The sequence below is a fragment of the Salmo salar genome, chromosome ssa13 (assembly GCF_905237065.1).
Source record: "Salmo salar chromosome ssa13, Ssal_v3.1, whole genome shotgun sequence".
NCBI lineage: Eukaryota > Metazoa > Chordata > Actinopteri > Salmoniformes > Salmonidae > Salmo > Salmo salar.
In genome coordinates, this window is record NC_059454.1 from 51,024,728 (window position 1) to 51,044,281 (window position 19,554).

Sequence of the window (19,554 nt, forward strand, 5' to 3'; positions counted from 1 at the left end):
CAATGCTAGACCTCATGTGGCTGGAGTGTGTCAGCAGTTCCTGCAAGAGGAAGGCATTGATGCTATGGACTGGCCCGCCCGTTCCCCAGACCTGAATCCAATTGAGCACATCTGGGACATCATGTCTCGCTCCATCCACCAACGCCACGTTGCACCACAGACTGTCCAGGAGTTGGCGGATGCTTTAGTCCAGGTCTGGGAGGAGATCCCTCAGGAGACCATCCGCCACCTCATCAGGAGCATGCCCAGGCGTTGTAGGGAGGTCATACAGGCACGTGGAGGCCACACACACTACTGAGCCTCATTTTGACTTGTTTTAAGGACATTACATCAAAGTTGGATCAGCCTGTAGTGTGGTTGTCCACTTTAATTTTGAGTGTGACTCCAAATCCAGACCTCCATGGGTTGATAAATTGGATTTCCATTGATTATTTTTGTGTGATTTTGTTGTCAGCACATTCAACTATGTAAAGAAAAAAGTATTTAATAAGATTATTTCATTCATTCAGATCTAGGATGTGTTATTTTAGTGTTCCCTTTATTTTTTTGAGCAGTATATTATAGGCTGCAGCTCAGCTTCAGAATGTCATAGAGAGGAATCAATCTATCTCCATATGCGTCGGAGTCATATATTTCGCAGCTTGTTTTTACCATAAGGCATCACCGAGTTAAGCATTGTCAAAGAACGCTTGATATAATTTGGATACATTTCATGTATTTATTTCTAAAAATAAAGCAAACAATAGATATCCTTTTGCCATTTTCTTTAACCCTCACTCAATTTGAGCCCTGGTTTTAACCAAACACACCAAGCCCTTCCCAGACACGGAGATATTTAATCAGTGCATGCGACAGAATTGGAGTATTTGTTATTTTACTTTAACCCCTGCATTTGAGAGTTACAATGTTGCTGTCATTATGCAGCCAACTGCTTATAGTAGGAAACCAAATTTCTTATTAATAATATGCCACCTGTTATGCCACCTATTATCACACATGGCATAATTGTTAGAATAAAAATAACAGTTTTATATAACACATTTAACATACTTTTGTATACCCGTAGAACTGTAAAAAAAAAGAGTAAAATCATTTGAGCTTTAGAAAGAAGTGCTTTCATAAATGCATGGCGGGCCTCATTTCGCTGGAGCAGTGTAAAATAAGCTTTATGTCAATGACCCAGCCTTAACGAATTCCGTTTATTTACATATCGAATTTGATTGTCCAACATCAGTTTCAGAATTTATTTATTTTCTCTCCGCCTAAAGTGGATTCTTTCCTCCTCTGTGGTGCTGCATTGCAGTCAGCAATGTTCTCTCTGTAGCTGTCCATGGTCCTAAAATCAAATCATCTGAGAGAGACAGAGCAAGATAGAGGGGAGAGAAAGAGAGGGAGAGCGAGATTAGGATGTAGTCTATTTAAATCTAAAAAATACAAAGGTGATAGATAATTGAATAATCTCTCATAATTGAGTACTCCTTCATGATTACATCAAAGATACCCAGCATTTCCACAAACTTCAGAAAGTTCCCATTATTTGGCTCGTTCAGCCTGTCGGTGGTCCCACGTAACGCCATGTTCTGGGTGGCCATTACACGTATCAGGGCTATGAGCCTCTGCAGCACCTGCTGCCAGTGTAGTCTCTTCGTCAATAGCCCGTTGGGCTTGTGTGTCGATAGTTTGCTTGGAGACCAGCCTGATCTCCAGCTCCTTCCACCTCTGGAAACTATCTAGGTGATCATGCGACTTCTCATGCGAGCTGAGGAGGTGGCACAGTTTCTTCCAGTCTCTGGTTCCATCCCTTACCAGCACAGATTTGCACTCCTTTGAAGAAAGTATCTCCCCGTTTGCCATCCTCCTATTGTAGTGGGCCACCGAAAACTTGTGTTGCCCCTCATCTCTTTGGCCATTCCCCTCGTTATGGTGATGTGGCCTCGCCTGCACTAACATATCCTGTAAAGATCCATTCATATATTTTGGCCACTCACCGGGATCTTTTATTTTTTATTTATTTCACCTTTATTTAACCAGGTCGGCCAGTTGAGAACAAGTTCTCATTTACAACTGCGACCTGGCCAAGACAAAGAAAAGCAGTGCGACACAAACAACAACACAGAGTTACATACGGAATAAACAAACATAGTCAATAGCACAATAGAGAAAAAAGTATTTATACAGAGTGTACAAATGAGGTAAGATGAGGGAGGTAAGGCAATAAATAGGCCATAGTGGTGAAATAATTACAATGTAGCAATTAAACACTGGAGTGATAGATGTGCAGAAGATGAATGTGCAAGTAGAGATACTGGGGTGCAAAGGAGCAACAAAAATAAATAACAGTATGGGGATAAGGTAGTTGGATGGTCTATTTACAGATGGGCTATGTACAGGTGCAGTGATCTGTGAGCTGCTCTGACAGCTGATGCTTAAAAGTGAGGGAGATATGGGTCTCCAGCTTCAGTGATTTTTGCAATTCGTTCCAGTCATTGGCAGCAGAGAACTGGAAGGAAAGGCGGCCAAAGGAGGCTTTGGGGGTGACCAGTGACCAGTGAAATATACCTGCTGGAGCGCGTGCTACGGGTGGCGGCTGCTATGGTGACCAGTTAGCTGAGATAAGGCGGGGCTTTACCTAGCAAAGACTTATAGATGACCTGGAGCCAGTGGGTTCGGCGACGAATATGAAGCGAGGGCCAGCCAACGAGAGCATACAGGTCGCAGTGGTGGGTAGTATATGGGGCTTTGATGACAAAACGGATGGCACTGTGATAGACTGCATCCAATTTGCTGAGTAGAGTGTTGGAGGCTATTTTGTAAATGACATCACCGAAGTCAAGGATCGTCAGGATAGTCAGTTTTACGAGGGTATGTTTGGCAGCATGAGTGAAGGAGGCTTTGTTGCGAAATAGGAAGCCAATTCTAGATTTAATTTTGGATTGGAGATGCTTAATGTGAGTCTGGAAGGAGAGTTTACAGTCTAACCAGACACCTAGGTATTTGTAGTTGTCCACATATTCAACTCAGTTCAATAATATTCTTCTTACTATGAAACCATATAATATAAAATAATGGTACATTAACAAGCGTACAGCCTATGGCATTGCTCATTGCCAGATAACATACAGTAGGCCAACTCGTATTCGGTTCTTCTGAAATACATGTTCTTCATATTATGTTTCTTTAGACCTGCCTAAAATAAATAATGGAAAAATGTATTTTTTACAATGGTGTATATCGATTGATATATTTAGGGCTGTCCCTTACTAAAAATACATTTTGGTGGACCCGAAAATCATCTGTTCTTTCGACCAATCAATTGGCTGACATTTTAAAACATGTATTTTGTTGACCCCAAGATGGCCTGCCACACTACCGTCGTGAACCAATCTCTTTTCGAAGTGTAACTGGAACGACAATTTTAGATATACTGGGTCAATCGTCTTGCCCAGAAGTGGCGGGAGAATGCAATTTCCTCATTAGAACACCATCTCTGTCAAAGTAACCCACACAGACTTCATCCAACTCCTCCTCTGGAAGTATCTCAGCAAAAAGAGGGGAGAGGGAAACATCTTTACTTTATTCCGCAATCAGGTGCTTTCTAGACTTCAAAGTGTCAACTGTAGTGACCCTCTCTTCCTCCAGAGGTCAACTCAGGAGGTTTAACGAAATCAGGATCACCCATAAACGTCTTGGACACATCGACTAAGGTGGGATTGCTGACATCCTCCTCAACACTAGACTTGCGCCCTGCGACTTTCTTAGACATAGCATGTGTAACGGCACACGCTGGGAACAGTCTAGGGTACTTTTCTGATAACCCATCAGGTTCCTCTACTCTGGGTTCCTTACAAACCACAGGATTTGGCAAAACTTTCCCCCAAGACAAATTGTTTCCCAAAATGAATGAAACCCCCTTCACCGGTAGAATAGGCCTCACTCCAATGGAACCAGACATAAGATCAGACTGAAGTTCCACATTATACAAAGGAACTTCCATGCAACCCATCTCCACACCTTGTACCAACACACTGCAATCAGTTGCTGAAGTGTCAGACAAAGGCAAAACACCCTCCAAAATGAAGGACTGGGCTGCCCCAGTGTCTCGCAGTATCTTCACCGGCTGCTTAACAACATCTCCACTCTGCAGAGACAGGAAGCCCGAAGGATCTCAACTTTAACAGTGTCATAATCAGAACTCTGGTCAAGAGATAAAGTGGCGTACACTTTCTGAGCCTTTTCCACAAGAACACCTTGGAGGAGCAGTGACCAAATATCTCGCAGCCATTTCAGGGATGTGGCAATCTGCTCAAACAGAGTAAAATATACACCCACCTCCTCTTAGTTGAAAGGTGGCACAAGTCGGCTGTTTTGACCAAGATCAAAAACTCTGTTGAGGGTGCAGGATGGCCTGACGGGATTCGGAGTGCTTCCAGATCTATCTCCCTTCGTCTCGCTTCCAGCTCGATCTCTTTTAATCGAATGACATGCGTAAGTTCTTCTTGTTCTAGTCTGGCTGCACGTTCTCGTTCTTGTTGTTTGGCTGCACTCTGATCTTTCCCTTTGATCCAACCACTCCTCACGTTCTTTCCCTTTCCTGGTGCTCCATCTCAAATTTTTGTTGCTCCAACTTTGCCTTTAGGTCTAACTCCCTTAGTTGCACGTCTACAGTTTTTAACTCTACCACCCGTAGGACCCATTTCATCAACCTCCCTCTCCAAAATGATTTCCTCCCCCACCAAAGCAGCAGCAATCAACTCTTTGACTACTGCTTTTGGATCGCCAGATGCCACCTTGATGTCATAATGCTTTACAATGACGAGCATATTCGCCTTTGTACATTTATCTAGCATCTCCCATGTAGGGTTTTCCACAAATGTTTCCAACTTCAAGTCCATGGCTTTATTTTATTAGCCGGTGTGTTTATGCAACTTTCAAAATTATTCTACCAATCTAGAAATTATAACACCTCGAGGTGGATGTCAGTGACAGAAACTCTACTACGAAAGTGTATTTTGAACACTCAGATATCTGGGCACAGCAGAGCTTCAGAGTAGGTGACTAGGGTGACTACCATACTCAAGGGAAACAAGATGGTAGGGACAAGCCCCCTTTTGTTACGTTTCCCAGCAAGAAAACCAAAAAATGATCACTCCAACAGAAAGGGGAACTAACAAAGAGTCACTCACAACAAATAAAACAGGTTGGAGTTCTGAAAAACATTCAAGTTGACTAGCAACATCTGGGACCTAAAAGTCACCCACCATGAGCACCCACTAAATTTGCCCACAAAGAGGCAAACAATAGAAAAACCCACACCTACTTAAAGACAAGAAGCAAACCAAAAAGGTGGAGCAAAACTAAATCAGAAAGGATTGCCTTTCTAAAAATCAAATAGGGAACACCAACTAAAAGGTGTTAACAATCCGCATCTATAAAGACAACTGGAGCACTGGGCTAGCCACTCTTAAATAGCACCTGGGCCCCTAACAAGATGGAAACCAGCACAGGTGTAACACATACTGACTAACGAGGTGATACCAAATCAGTGCGCCCTACGTGTTAATGAGCTATACGTGCTAAAGTCCAACCTCAAAACATAAATGGAAAAACCAAAGCTTGTAACAAACAGTATGCTGTAGCATTAAGAGCGTTAGTTAACTGGAACTAAGGGGCCTAGCCTGAATCTGGAAAAACATCCCCAGACCATTCAGGTAGAGTTAGGCATCCGCCATACCCAGGCATCCGCCATACCCAGATTCGTCCGTCGGACTGCCAGATGGTAAAGTGTGATTCATCACTCCAGAGAACGCGTTTCCACTGCTCCTGAGTCCAATGGCGGCGAGCTTTACATCATTCCAGCCAACGCTTGGCATTACGCATTGTGATCTTAGGCTTGTGTGAGGCTGCTCGACCATGGAAACCCATTTCATGAAGCTCCCGATGAACAGTTCTTGTGCTGACGTTGCTTCTAGAGGCAGTTTGGAGCTCAGTAGTGAGTGTTGCAACCCTAGGACAGACGATTTTTATGTGCTACACGCTTCAGCACTCGGTGGTCCCGTTCTGTGAGCTTGTGTGGTCTACCACTTCGCGGCTAAACCGTTGTTGCTCCTAGACGTATCCACTTCACAATAACAGCACTTAAAAGTTGACCACAGGGCAAGAATTTGACGAACTGAGCTCTTCAGTAAGGCCATTTTACTGCCAATGCTTGTCTGTGGACATTGCATGGCTGTGTTCTCAATGTTATACACCTGTCACCAATGGGTGTAGCTAAAATAACCTAATCCACTATACTTTTGTATACACTGTATAGTGAATGATCACTTGATGAGAGAACAGTGTGTGCAGCCTGAGGCAAGATATAGAGCGCAATATTTTTTTGCGACATTCTCAAATAATCAACCTATTGTACATCATGCAGCCATATATATGTTTTGATTTCTAAGACATTCTAAGGTTTGTATCATTCACAACTAAAGTTGCTAAATAACTCTAAATCTAACGCACATTCGCTCCATAATGGGAAAAACTATAAAATAATATTATATAAAATAATGGCACAGGACTTATAAGCTTATCTTGTCTGCTAAATGAGTAAGCCTACAGCATGGCACAGATAATGTACAGTAGGCCAACTGGTATTCTGTTCTTCTGAAATAAATGTTCTTCATATCATGATGTTTCTTTAGACGTGCCTAAAATATATAATGGATTTATTGTGATGGTGTTTATTAAATAGATTAGACTTTTTTTAAATGTAGATTTTCCAAAGGCGTTTTCAACACCTTGTAGAGTCCATGCCCCGACAAATTGAGGCTGTTCTGAGGGCAAAAGGGGGGGTGCAACTCAATATCAGGAAGGTCTTCCTAATATGTGTATGTGTGTAGAAGGCTAAATGAGAAGGAGCAGAATGCTGACTTTCAAATGGGCGTTATTAGCAGTCCTTCAATTATCACAGAAACCACAAAAATCTGGATTCTCAAGCTTGTACTCTGGTGTAGGATATACTATAACTGTCGTCATATTATGTTCTATACTAAAACAATGTTTTATATGGTGGGCAATGCAGTACTGTGCATCTCTTTTTGTAATGGTCAGCTTTACAAAAGTTGGTTTTGCTTTGAATGGGAACCACTTGCTTGCCCGAAACCTCTTTGGGGTAGGCTACCTTCCCACCTGGCCAACATCTGGTGAAACTGCAGAGTGCAAAATTCAGAATTCGTAATATTAAACATTCATGAAAATACAAAATGTCTTACATCGTTTAAAAGCTTAAATTCTTGTTAATCCAGCGGCTTTGTCAGATTTCAAAAAGGCTTTACGTCGAAAGCATACCATGCGATTATCTGAGGACAGCGCCCAGCATACAAAAGCATTAAACATATTCCAAACAAGCAGAGGCGTCACGAAAGTCAGAAATAGCGATAAAATAAATCACTTACCTTGAAGATCTTCCTCTGTTTGCAATCCCAAGGGTCACAGCTACATAACGAATGGTCCTTTTGTTCGATAAAGTCCTTCTTTATATCCCCAAAAAGTAAGTTTAGTTGGCGCACTTGATTCAGTAATCCACCGGTTTCCCTCATTCAAAATGCATACAAATGAATCTCAAAAGTTACCAATAAACTTTGTCCAAACAAGTCAAACAACGTTTTTAATCAATCCTCAGGTACCCTAATATGTAAATTCATGATAAAATTTAAGACAAAAATAGTATGTTCATTACCGGAGATAAATAACGAAGTGCGCGCTCTCATCCACACACACCACAATACTACAGCCAAAATGGGAGCCACCAAGAAAAACTACAAATTCTAGCTAATTTTTCAAAAAACAAGCCTGAAACTCTTTCTAAAGACTGTTGACATCTACTGGAAGCACGAGGAACTGCAATCTGGGAGGAATTCCATTGATATTCCCATAGACAGCCATTTCAATGAGTGGTGAGCTCAACAACAACAAAAAAATTCTGGATGGATTCTCCTCTGGTTTTCGCCTGCCATATCAGTTCTGTTATATTCACAGACATTATTTTAACAGTTTTGGAAACTTTCGAGTGTTTTCTATCAAATACTACCAATTATATGCATATCCTAGCTTCTGGGCCTGAGTAACAGGCAGTTTACATTCGGCACCTCATTCATCCAAACTTCCGAATACTGCCCCCTAGCCCGAAGAAGTTAAAAGGTCAGGATTGTTTAGGTACGGTACCATTAAAAAGAGAGAACTGCTTATTGTTTTATGCCACTTTTGTGGGAGTGACAATATCTTGTAGAGGATAGTGACTGCTTTATAGGCTTAGAAAATACAATTTTCAGAGTATAGACAGCTTTTGATAACATAATTTCTTCGCGACAGATTAAAAGAAATTGGGTGATGATGACTCCTTTTAGAATCCTTTTAACCACAAAGGGTTTACATAATGCTTACTATGTACAATTATATTAATCTGAGACGTGCAATTTTTTTTGAAAAGTTGAGTGAAATAACCTGTGATTTCTTTAGGTATTGACGTACAGATAAGAAAAACATGTACTGTTGAAGTCGGAAGTTTACATACACTTAGGTAGGTTAGGTTTTTCAACCACTCCCACAAATTTCTTGTTAACAAACTATAGATTTGGCAAGTCGGTTAGGACATCCACTTTGTGCATGACACAAGTCATTTTTCCAACAATTGTTTACAGACAGATTATTTCACTTATAATTCACTGTATCACAATTCCAGTGGGTCAGAAGTTTACATACACTAAGTTGACTGTGCCTTGAAAAAGCTTGGAAAATTCCAGAAAATTATGTCATGGCTTTAGAAGCTTCTGATAGGCTAATTGACATCATTTGAGTCAATTGGAGGTGTACCTGTGGATGTATTTCAAGGCCTACCTTCAAACTCAGTGCCTCTTTGCATGACATCATGGGAAAATCAAAAGGAATCAGCCAAGATCTCAGAAAGAAAATTGTAGACCTCCACCTCCAAGTCTGGTTCATCCTTGGGAACAATTTCCAAACGCCTCAAGGTACCACGTTCATCTGTACAAACAATAGTACGCAAGTATAAACACCACGGGACCACTCAGCCGTCATACCGCTCAGGAAGGAGACACGTTCTGTCTCCTAGAGATGAACGTACTTTGGTGCAAAAAGTGCAAATCAATCCCAGAACAACAGCAAAGGACCTTGTGAAGATGCTGGAGGAAACGGGTACAAAAGTATCTACATCCACAGTAAAACGAGTCCTATATCAACATAACCTGAAAGGCCGCTCAGCAAGGAAGAAGCAACTGCTCCAAAACCGCCATAAAAAAGCCAGACTACGGTTTGCAACTGCACATGGGGACAAAGATCGTACTATATGGAGAAATGTCCTCTGGTCTGATCAAACAAAAATAGAACTGTTTGACCATTGTTATGTTTGGAGGAAAAATGGGGAGGCTTGCAAGCCGAAGAACACCATCCCAACCGTGAAGCATGGTGGTGGCAGCATCATGTTGTGGGGGTGCTTTGCTGCAGAAGGGACTGGTGCACTTCACAAAAATAGAGGGCATCATGAAGAAGGAAAAGTATGTGGATATATTGAAGCAACATCTCAAGACATCAGTCAGGAAGTTAAAGCTTGGTCGCAAATGGATCTTCCAAATGGACAATGAACCCAAACATACTTCCAAAGTTGTGGCTTTTTGGCTTAAGGACAACAAAGTCAAGGTTTTGGAGTGGCCATCACAAAGCCCTGACCTCAATCCTATAGAAAATTTGTGGGCAGAACTGAAAAAGCGTGTGCGAGCAAGGAGGCCTACAAACCTGACTCAGTTACACCAGCTCTGTCAGGAGGAATGGACCATAATTCACCCAACTTATTGTGGGGAGCTTGTGGAAGGCTACCCGAAATGTTTGACCCAAGTTAAGGCAATGGTACCATATACTAATTGAGTGTATGTAAACTTCTGACCCACTGGGAATGTGATGAAAGAAATTAAAGCTGAAATAAATAATTCTCTCTACTATTATTCTGACATTTCATTCTTTAAATAAAGTGGTGATCCTAACTGACCTAAGATAGGGCATTTCTTTACCAGGATTAAATGTAAGGAATTGTGAAAAACTGAGTTTAAATGTATTTGGCTAAGGTGTATGTAAACTTCTGACTTCAACTGTATTTTCATAAATGAAGGTAATTGAATCTTCCCATGTGTATTTGATTCCTTTGTTTAGTTTAAGCACACCTGGGGTGTAATCATAAGTGCCCAACAGTAGGAAACGTTTTGTCAACAAAAACAGGGGTTTCCTATTGGACAAATTCAGATTAGTCGCTCCCGGTTTTAGTGGTTTGCTTCTTTTTGGTTCCTACTAGTGAATACATCCCAGGGCATATCCTGGAACAAAATGTCAAACAATCATATTATTGATAAATATTGAATGGAGAATACCAAATTGTTTTGTTTTAAATTATTCATCAAAGTTGTGCAGTACAATTTAAAGTGTGTTTATAACAGTCTGTTTATTAAACAAGGTAAAGATATTTTATTTTTTTAAACATTGATATTCTTAGTTTTACTTCTGTCTTGTGTGTGCATATTAATAAGTTGTCTAGAAACTTTATATGAAATCACAAAGGAAGACAAGAAAAGGTGTAATAAATCTGCACTATCTTTTCATAGAGAATATAGGTTAACAGTTAATTCATATACAGATTACAGTTTGGATATTCCATCTGAAAAAAAAAAAAGTTTACAAGACCAAATACTGAAGAACACAATACTGAATATGGAAATAAAATGGTAGTTCAATGATAAAATTGTTAAGGCTTATACGTAAATAACTGATATAAAACATGAATATTTATAAAAAGTATCAATATTCAGAAATACAAATCATTACAGTAAATTCATACATAAACATACCTGTACAAAACCGTTATGAAACGGTACATTGACCAATTCTTTTCTCGGAAGAGAGTAAATTGAAGTGGCAGAGTCTGTTGGCATAAATGTTTATTTCCAGGCCAGTGGCTTGTATTGTATTTTTTTTTTAACATACTATGAATGTATTTAACAATATTCTCAGTTCCATCTCAAATAAACATCTAGCCTTAGCACCTTGTCCTAAGTAACCTGAAGAATACAGGCTACTAGTACCATCCAGAAGGTAAAATTACAGTAAAAATACAACAATACTGTGTGTATACCATGATGAAAGAAACACTTGCAGTAACACTACCATCATATGAAGTTATATGATTTGAACAAACTCATACTGACTGCACGTTAAAATGTAAACCTGTTGAGAATTAGTTTCACAAATCAAGATAAAACAATCCTGAATGTAGTGGGATTAGGGTTAATATTGGCTAACTATTTGGTCCAACCGTGTACTTTCAAATATCATTGTCATGTTTAAACTATGTAATTTACTTTTTTTCAAAAAAGCAGCACAGGCCTCTGTAACCAGGCTGGGAAATAGCTTTAACTTGACTTGGTGATATGATTGTGAAGTGTAATGTGACACCAGTGAGAGTATAACAAAGTAGAAGTCAATAAAAATACAAAATATTTCACCTCCAATAAATGTATGTTTGCTATATATTTCTCTAAATATATTCAGAATAGAAATGTAGTTACTCTAGTAACATAGACCTAACCACATGACCAACTTGTCAACATAAGCAGTTGTGACTTAGAAATATCATGACAGAAAGCATTACTCTCCTTTTCTATCACCTTTGCTAACAACAGCTTGTGTTATGTTATGATGACCATCAGAAGTTACTTGACAAAAGCTGACATGACTGTTCATAACATTTGTAATGCTCATCTTGATAGCTTTGTGTAGGCCTATTGAGGGCAGTGCCAAGTAAAGCCATAAAGCTGACGCACTAGCTAATGTTGACTTGCTTTCCCAATGAATCCTGACTAGCCTCACATAGGTGCAAAGCCACCAACTCACATATGTAATACCTGGCCACAAGGAAAACGGCTGAAAAGTTCTGTTGATTTGAACAGTTCAGTTGATTTAATTAGTGTCTGATCATATAACCCATATGATCTTGATTACATTAACCATAACAATTGAACTGATCTTGACGAAACAGTAAACATTCATTACTTTTTTTTACATTTTGGTGCACTTTGATTCACCATTCCTCCAAGAGAAACAACCTTACAATCGAATTGTCTACATAGTTCCAATTGCTTTTCTCTAAAATGCTGCTTTTGAAGTCTGACTCTGTAAACTTTGTTTGAACAAAATATTAACCAAAAAACATCAGACTTTTGATTAGACACAGTCAATACTCTTAGCTGCCTCAAGTAATCTTTTTGCATTTCCATCGGAAAAGATAGAAAAACATTTGGATCCAAAACCACAAGGCCTGAGAGCGCTTTAAGATTATCTTTGGATGTTGCCAGAACACACCCAGAAAATATGAATCCATTTAGTTTAGGTATAACGGAAAATATAAAAAATAAAAAAATAAACATTTAATGGAATAATTCTTTTGTAACATTAAAATGTTAAGTAAGGGCCAATGCATAAGACTGTTTGCATAAGGCCTTCGTAAGTGCTCAGTTGTATCCAACACGAGACATGATCCGACATTTGTTCCCATTGACATAAACCTTTGCAAAGGTGCTATGCTCGTTTTCATTTTAACCGACCCAATCTGTGTAAAAATGGAACAAAGGTTTGTAAATGAATGTCAGGTGTCATGTGATGCATATGTAGGCCTTGGGTCGATGGACTTATGTGCAGGGCCCCTAAACGTCAGCCTTACATAGAAAAAGAATACAACAACATACAGTAATGCTGAACTCAGATGAGAGAGATGCGTATTGGGATACTGGGGGATTCAGTCCTCTGGGGGGACTGGTGGCTCACTAGGTGCTCCACTACCGTGTGTTTGGACATGTGCTTCATAAGGTAGGTCTCCTGCAAAGACACAAAATGGACGACTCAAAACCGGGTTGTATCCCTGACACAAAAGCATGTTGGAAACCCTGGTTCCAAAATGCAGTTATGACTCGTGCATGCACGTTTTTGTAAAAGTCAGGAAGCAACTGAAAATTATTCAGTTAATATTCACCATATTCTTTGACCACTGTAGATTATTTCTACATGTGGTGAGCTTAAATCGTGCTTAGTTATCATAATGTCCGGCTTGAGCAAATGTTTACAGACACTATAATTGACCAGGACCATAGCAATGCCTTGTATTTGCTGACACTACTACTAACACCTAATACTGAACAGTGGGTTAGAATACTCACTGAGGTGTATGCCCGGCCACACATGTTGCAGCAGTACGCCTTAGCATTTTTGATGGCGTGCGCTGACAGGTGGATCTGTAATGATGCTGAATCTGAGTAGGCACGGTAGCAGTTGGGACATTTGTACGGCTTGTCTTTGTTGTGCTGCCTCTGGTGGGACTACATAGCGCGAGAGAGTGGGGCAGGGAGAGAGAGAGAAGAGGTAAGAGCAACCTAGTCACTCGTTGCAGGATAATTATCATTCAGAGCGTTCCAGTAAAGTTGTTATGGTATGGTTGAGTAGACTGTTGCTTGACATTTTCATCAATGATATCCAATTTAGGTCTATTGTTATACATTTTTCCTTGTCGTTTTTGAATAATACGGCTTAAAAATACCTATATTCATCTCTCATGGAATCTTATTATTTTAATTTGGCAGTATACCATTGCCATTTAGGACTACTTTCAGGTTGAATTGTTACAAGTACCACCTTTAACATTACGAAGTGGTTGTGGATCCCAACTTTTCTGGTCCCCTCTTCCTGACAGCTAAAGGTCCCGGAGATTCTGCACATGTGCGTGATTTTCTACTTTACGCAGTCTCTGCTCTACTCGATGAGAACAGGCTACTCTGACGAATGGTGCTTGTTTAATAAAGTTAGATCAAAGCTGAATAAATCAATATAAACTGGTTGGATCCTGGATGCCGATTGCACGAGCAGCGTTTCCTTGCTGTGCTGTATTGGCCGTCACAGACACAGCTATGCCTGCTAACAGTCCCTTTTGAAAAGTATGACTATGCCTCCATAAGAATATCATGTTCATGCTGCTGTCCAAATCATCTCAACTCATACATTATTTCCCCTTGCTTCCAGCCTAGCATTTAGTTTGGTACAGCGGGGGTTAATATAACCCTCACTGTCTGCCTGTCCGACCTCTGAAAAAATGTTTCACTTTAGAATTCCGATCTCTGTAGTACAATACATAGAATGAACGGTGCCCAGGCGACACGAGACAACTTTTTCTGAGCCAGTCGAATTCACTCATCAACGTTACTTTCATGGACATCCAAGTAAATGCCAATAGGAAAAAAAGCTATAACAAAGACAAATGCAGCTTGTGTACTGTCATTCCAGGTTCACTGAGTTAGTTAAAGTTGGCTAGCTAGCTAGCAAGTGACAAGAACGTTATGTATCCAGCCTGCAGGGCAACCATTTTGTTTAGAACGGACGACCAGTCCTTCTGCATTGGCATAGCAAATATTAAACAATTATTAACGAATGTAGCATGAAGCAACATGCCCAAAATAACCAAACTTTTGTCTGGACTATATCTTCTGGTGGAAGAATGAAATTGTATGAATTAACTAAAATATGTAATACATTGCTATTTTAATATGTTGGTAACAGTTTTATAAAAGCAAATAAGGTACTTGAGGCAGTGCTGTATCGCGTCGGGCTGAACAATGGCATTTACCTGTGACTTCATTCATGATACAGCACTACCTCTTGTGCCTTATTGCTTAATAACATAACCAAATATAATAGCATAGTATAATGTTACTGTAAGCCAAGAAACACCACCTAATTTCTATTTTTAGGATGATTGTGCTAATGGTCCCATTTTTTTTCATGTGGCCCAAACTCAACAGTGTGCGCCACTATGCAAAATATGTGCTTCGATTGAAACTAAACACAGCTAGGCTATGCTACAGTTTGTTAACACCATCTGTTCTAAAATTCCCTCACTGTACATCATTCTAAACAGCCTTGTAGGCTACTTCGCAAACAACACTATATAACTCAAGAAGATCTAAATGCATATCCCCATGAAACTGATTGAGATCAAATGGTTGGTATGCAGATGCTGCATGGACATTTAAGTGGTAAAACAGGATTTATTATTCACAATTGACAATGAGAAATTGAAGGGAGGGTAACCACAAAAATGTGTGCATCAAGTAGAGGTATAGAAACACGTGCAGAAAGTGATTTGGATCTTCAAGCTCTGGGGGAAAGGGATCCAGGGGGGCAGGACAGAGTGGTTACCAACGAATCCGCAGCCTCGGCCTTAACATTATCAATTGGGTCGGGACTTTCAAGATTGGGAGATGGACTGTAAAAGATTAGTAAATAATCCTGTTATGATGTAGCTACTACTGACCTGGAGGTTAGAGAGCTGGGTAAAGGCCTTTTCACATCCAGGGGCCGCACATTTATAGGGTCTGTCACCAGTGTGGATTCTAAGACACATACAGATGATGATAGATGCATGTTAGAGAGAGAATGAACTGAAATATTATGGTTTATTGAGAAATTACAGCAGAAAATATAATGTAATTACAAAATAACATGTAAAAGAATATGGTGTAAACATACTATATATTATGACAGTTGTAAAAGAATGGATACATACACTGCATCATACATTTCACAGTACTACCCAATGTCAATGTTGCTGATGGAAAGCTACTGTACATTCCAGCAATACATCAATGGAATGCTCTGGTTTAAAATACATTGTTAATGTTGTCAATGTCATTGTGAAGAAACAGACACATTTTCATATGGTGTGGATTGTGGTGGACAACTTTTTTCTCTCCATCGCTTTCTATTCCATGAAGGTGAACTCAACTGACCTGGTGTGCTGCTGCAGGTGCGAGAGTTGGCGGAAGGAGTTCTCGCAGTAGGAGCAGTGGTAGGGCTTGATTCCCAGGTGGATGCGGAGGTGCTGGGCCAGGTAGGATGCGTTGGCAAAGGACTTGGAGCAGTGGGGACACTTGTGGGGCTTGGCCTCCGTGTGGGACTTGGAGTGGATCTGCATCTCTGACTTTGACATGAAGGTGAGCGGACACACTTTGCATCTGGATACATGGAAATGGGACTGAGTCAAATCTTATGTCACGGGCGAAGGTTCTGTTACGAATAAACTAAGCGAAACTAAAACTTTTTGTTGTTGAAGTAACCATACCTGTAGGTTTTGCCCTCTTTGGCAGGGAAGGTGATACAGCCCTGGTCGGCGCCAGAGGCCATGATGGGGTAAGGCACCACCAGCAGAGGCCCTCCGCTCTCCGCTTTGATCTTCTTTCGCCCACGTGGAGTCTTGGGTGGTGGGCCGAGGAGTCCGGCCAGGCCCCCGCTCTTCATCTGTTCCATGCCAGGGCCGCTGGCCAGCCCAGAGATGATGTTGACCGATGGGGTCCCTCCCAGTCGGTTCTGGCTGCTGGAGGTGGGGGTGAGGGCCTCTGAAGTGCTGTGGCTGTCCGTCCGGGACATAGGGGCCAGACCTGTGTATGGGCACATGAAGACTTACAAATGATAAGCCATGCAAAAAGTTAGCGATTTAGCTTGCTGAGAGACTGAGCTTCTATGCAAACTAATAAGGGACCGTGTTACACTGAAATGTATTTGGCTCTTGTCTGATCCCTTGCCATGGCTGTTGAATGTTTTCATTGATGATTGTACATATATGTTTCCCATGAGAAAGGGGGTGTGGTTATTACCTGACCGATGGTTGACTCTAGAGGGCTGCTCAACGATCTGTCGCATGTGCCACTCATCCCACAGTCCTTTAACCTTCACTGCTGACTTGTCATCCATATTCACTTCTGCATCAGAGATTGAAGGCAATAAAATTAACTGATCTAACTGAGGGACAAATGAGAAAATCACTTTATAAATAGCACCAATTTCTACCCAGCATACATCCTGAAATCTTACAATGCTCAATAATAGAAAGGGAATTATTTAAAACTGGACTGGTAGGCATCCACCATATGACTTTCATCTATGCGTTCTCAAATTAATGCAGAGGCGGAGGGGAAACCACTTAAGACTATTGAGATGCACCATTGAACAGGTCTCAAGCATCACCAGAGCCAAGTGAAGTCTTCAGTGTGCACCTATGTGGTGAGCAGACAGCAGACTGCAAACACTGTTACAGTACCTACCTGGTACAGAGCTGGAGGCTGTGCGGGCGTGCAGGGCGATGTCGGGCTGCTGGACCGAGCCCTGGGGGTGATGCTGGCCCTGCTGGGGCTTGGGCATGAGCATGCTGTGCTGCCCCCCGTCCATGGGGGAGGAGGCCACCAGCAGGGTTTGCTGGGAGGGGGCTGAATTGGTGGGCAGGTGCAGGGGTCGGATCTTCTCAGCCATCAGCTGCTCCTTGATCTTGTTGATGAGCACCAGGTTATCCAGCTGAAAGGGTTAACCGGTCATGCTCAACAGAAAACGGCTCCAGTTTATCAACCATCAAGCTAAAGATGATCCCATTATAGTCCTACTTTTGTTGCTGGGTTAATACCTATATGGACATTCTTAGATTGAAATACTTCTGAGAAAATAATGAGATGCATATGCATAATATCAGCCTCGATGGAAGAACAGAAAAAAGGAAGATGTCCTTACCTGGCCAGGCATGGAAGGAGGCGGAGGCCAGAAGTAGGGGTTGTTGAATCGAGGCTCAGCCATCCTGAGACAGAAACACACATTTTACTGCGGTATTCTATACATTTACAAAACAAATATACAAAGCATTTTTGACAGATGTTATTAAAACTACTTAGATTAAAACAGTGTCAGTTTGTCCATATACTTTTTAATTCCGGTGACTCTTTGTTTTTGAGAATACCTCATATTTTCCTTTGTTTTCGGAAGTATGGATCCCTACCTGAACATTAAGAAACATTGTTTCTAAAGTTACAGTAGTAGAATGAAAAAAGTACAATAATGTTAATAGGACGCATACTCAGGTCCACCAAGCAAGACCAAAATAGTAGTATTGTACTATATGGCTTATGAAAATGTATTTTTGTGACTGTGTGTGAATTTGGTTATTGTGTGTATTTTATGTGATAACTAAAGTTATTAAATTATTTCTGTTACATAAAATTAATACTTCTACAAAATATGACATGCCAATAATAAAGTATTAATATAATACTTTTATTGTGGTATTTAGATTAGATAATAAACAGAACAGCACAATTCACACAAAGTCCCAATAATACATTTTCATAATTATGGCTAGCATTTTTGTATAAAAACCTATTATGTTCAGTTCAAATTACACAGTGAAATAAAGGCCTACCATTCAAGACATGATAAGAATGCAGTCAAAGATGAAAACTTTCACTGTTCACACCTGTCAGTCATTTTCGATTTGCCTACTCTCAATATTCTTTATCCCACTCCTAAATGTTTATTTAAATGTGCCTAAAGATGGCTGAGCACACATTTCTGGTCAGAAATCAGAATAGGTTAAATGTCATCGTTGTATTAATTATTTCTTACCAAAATTCATTTCCAGTAAACGATGAGTTACGTAGGGTAATTTTGGCAACTTTTCCCTCATAACATGTTTGCTTTGGTAGTCTAGACTTTTGTTAGGCTAACACGTGTGCCCTTCGACCTTTCTGGAATTCAGTGACATACTTTGGCGATGCGACCATCCCATACAATACCACTCAGACAGTTTTATTTAAAAAAAAATCCAGACAAAAGAGAAACAAAAATGGCAGCCTGACTCATTTTTATAAGGCGAGACGCCATATTCTGCAGATCCCAATATTAGGAGCATCTTCTTTTGCTCCTAAAAGGAGACCGCCTAACACAAAGGTGTGTTTATGTCAAAAACATGAATGTTTGTTTACGACAAATTGCAGGTTAGAATAGCCCGGCCTCTCCACCTCTTAAAAAAACGGACACTTCCTACAACAACCATGCCCTGCAAAATAACACGGAAATAGGTAAGATGCCCGAGCATTGCACCTAAATATTTTAATAAATCAACATCATCGTTGCGTAAAGGTCACAACCGCACGCTGACAGATATTCTAAAATACGTTATCCCAATCTTATTAACAAACATGCGTTGAACATTGCAACTTTTTGACGAACCGAGGGGCAATACATACATATCTGCACAATGCATACATTTGCAGTTCATCGACTTCCAGAAATACATTTACAAATAACATCAAAGAATTGCAGACATACCTGATGTCCCGATTGCAGATTTTGTCTTGCTTTATAAAATTGTGATGTTCTTTCTGCCTGCCTCCAATTGGTTCAGCGCTTCCGGGTCGCTTTGTTCACTTCTGGGTGCCGCTACACCGTAGCTGCTGCAAACTGACTGAAGGCTGGGTATTTTTAATCTCAATCCATCAAAAACAATAGTTTTTTAGCGTGGCAATAATGCTAAACAACAACGCACAAACATCGATCATGTCCAGGAGTCCAAACGCGCCTGTCACTTGCGACATTACTAAAAGAGACAGTGCCGTGTACTTAATATGTATACTAAAGATTCGTAATTTG

At 40.5% G+C, this 19,554-nt stretch overlaps 1 protein-coding gene across 8 annotated transcripts; it reads right to left on the reverse strand.

The window, feature by feature from the left end:
- Positions 1–1,185: 1,185 nt before the first annotated feature.
- On the reverse strand, positions 1,186–19,509 carry znf362b (zinc finger protein 362b). Of its 8 annotated transcripts, none has more exons than XM_014136565.2 (9): positions 19,234–19,509; positions 17,644–17,707; positions 17,187–17,406; positions 16,740–16,844; positions 16,208–16,544; positions 15,876–16,100; positions 15,401–15,479; positions 13,257–13,415; positions 10,474–12,918 (listed from the first exon to the last, which is right to left on the reverse strand). In XM_014136565.2, the coding sequence occupies exons 2-9, from the start codon at positions 17,704–17,706 to the stop codon at positions 12,802–12,804; spliced, it is 1,305 nt and encodes a 434-aa protein (XP_013992040.1). In that variant the 5' UTR covers position 17,707; positions 19,234–19,509; the 3' UTR covers positions 10,474–12,801. The 8 variants fall into 8 exon arrangements, with proteins under 8 accessions (XP_013992042.1, XP_013992040.1, XP_013992035.1 ...); XM_014136560.2 differs by having other exon boundaries at positions 17,187–17,433; XM_014136561.2 differs by lacking the exon at positions 19,234–19,509 and adding an exon at positions 18,529–18,968 and having other exon boundaries at positions 17,187–17,433.
- Positions 19,510–19,554: the final 45 nt, after the last annotated feature.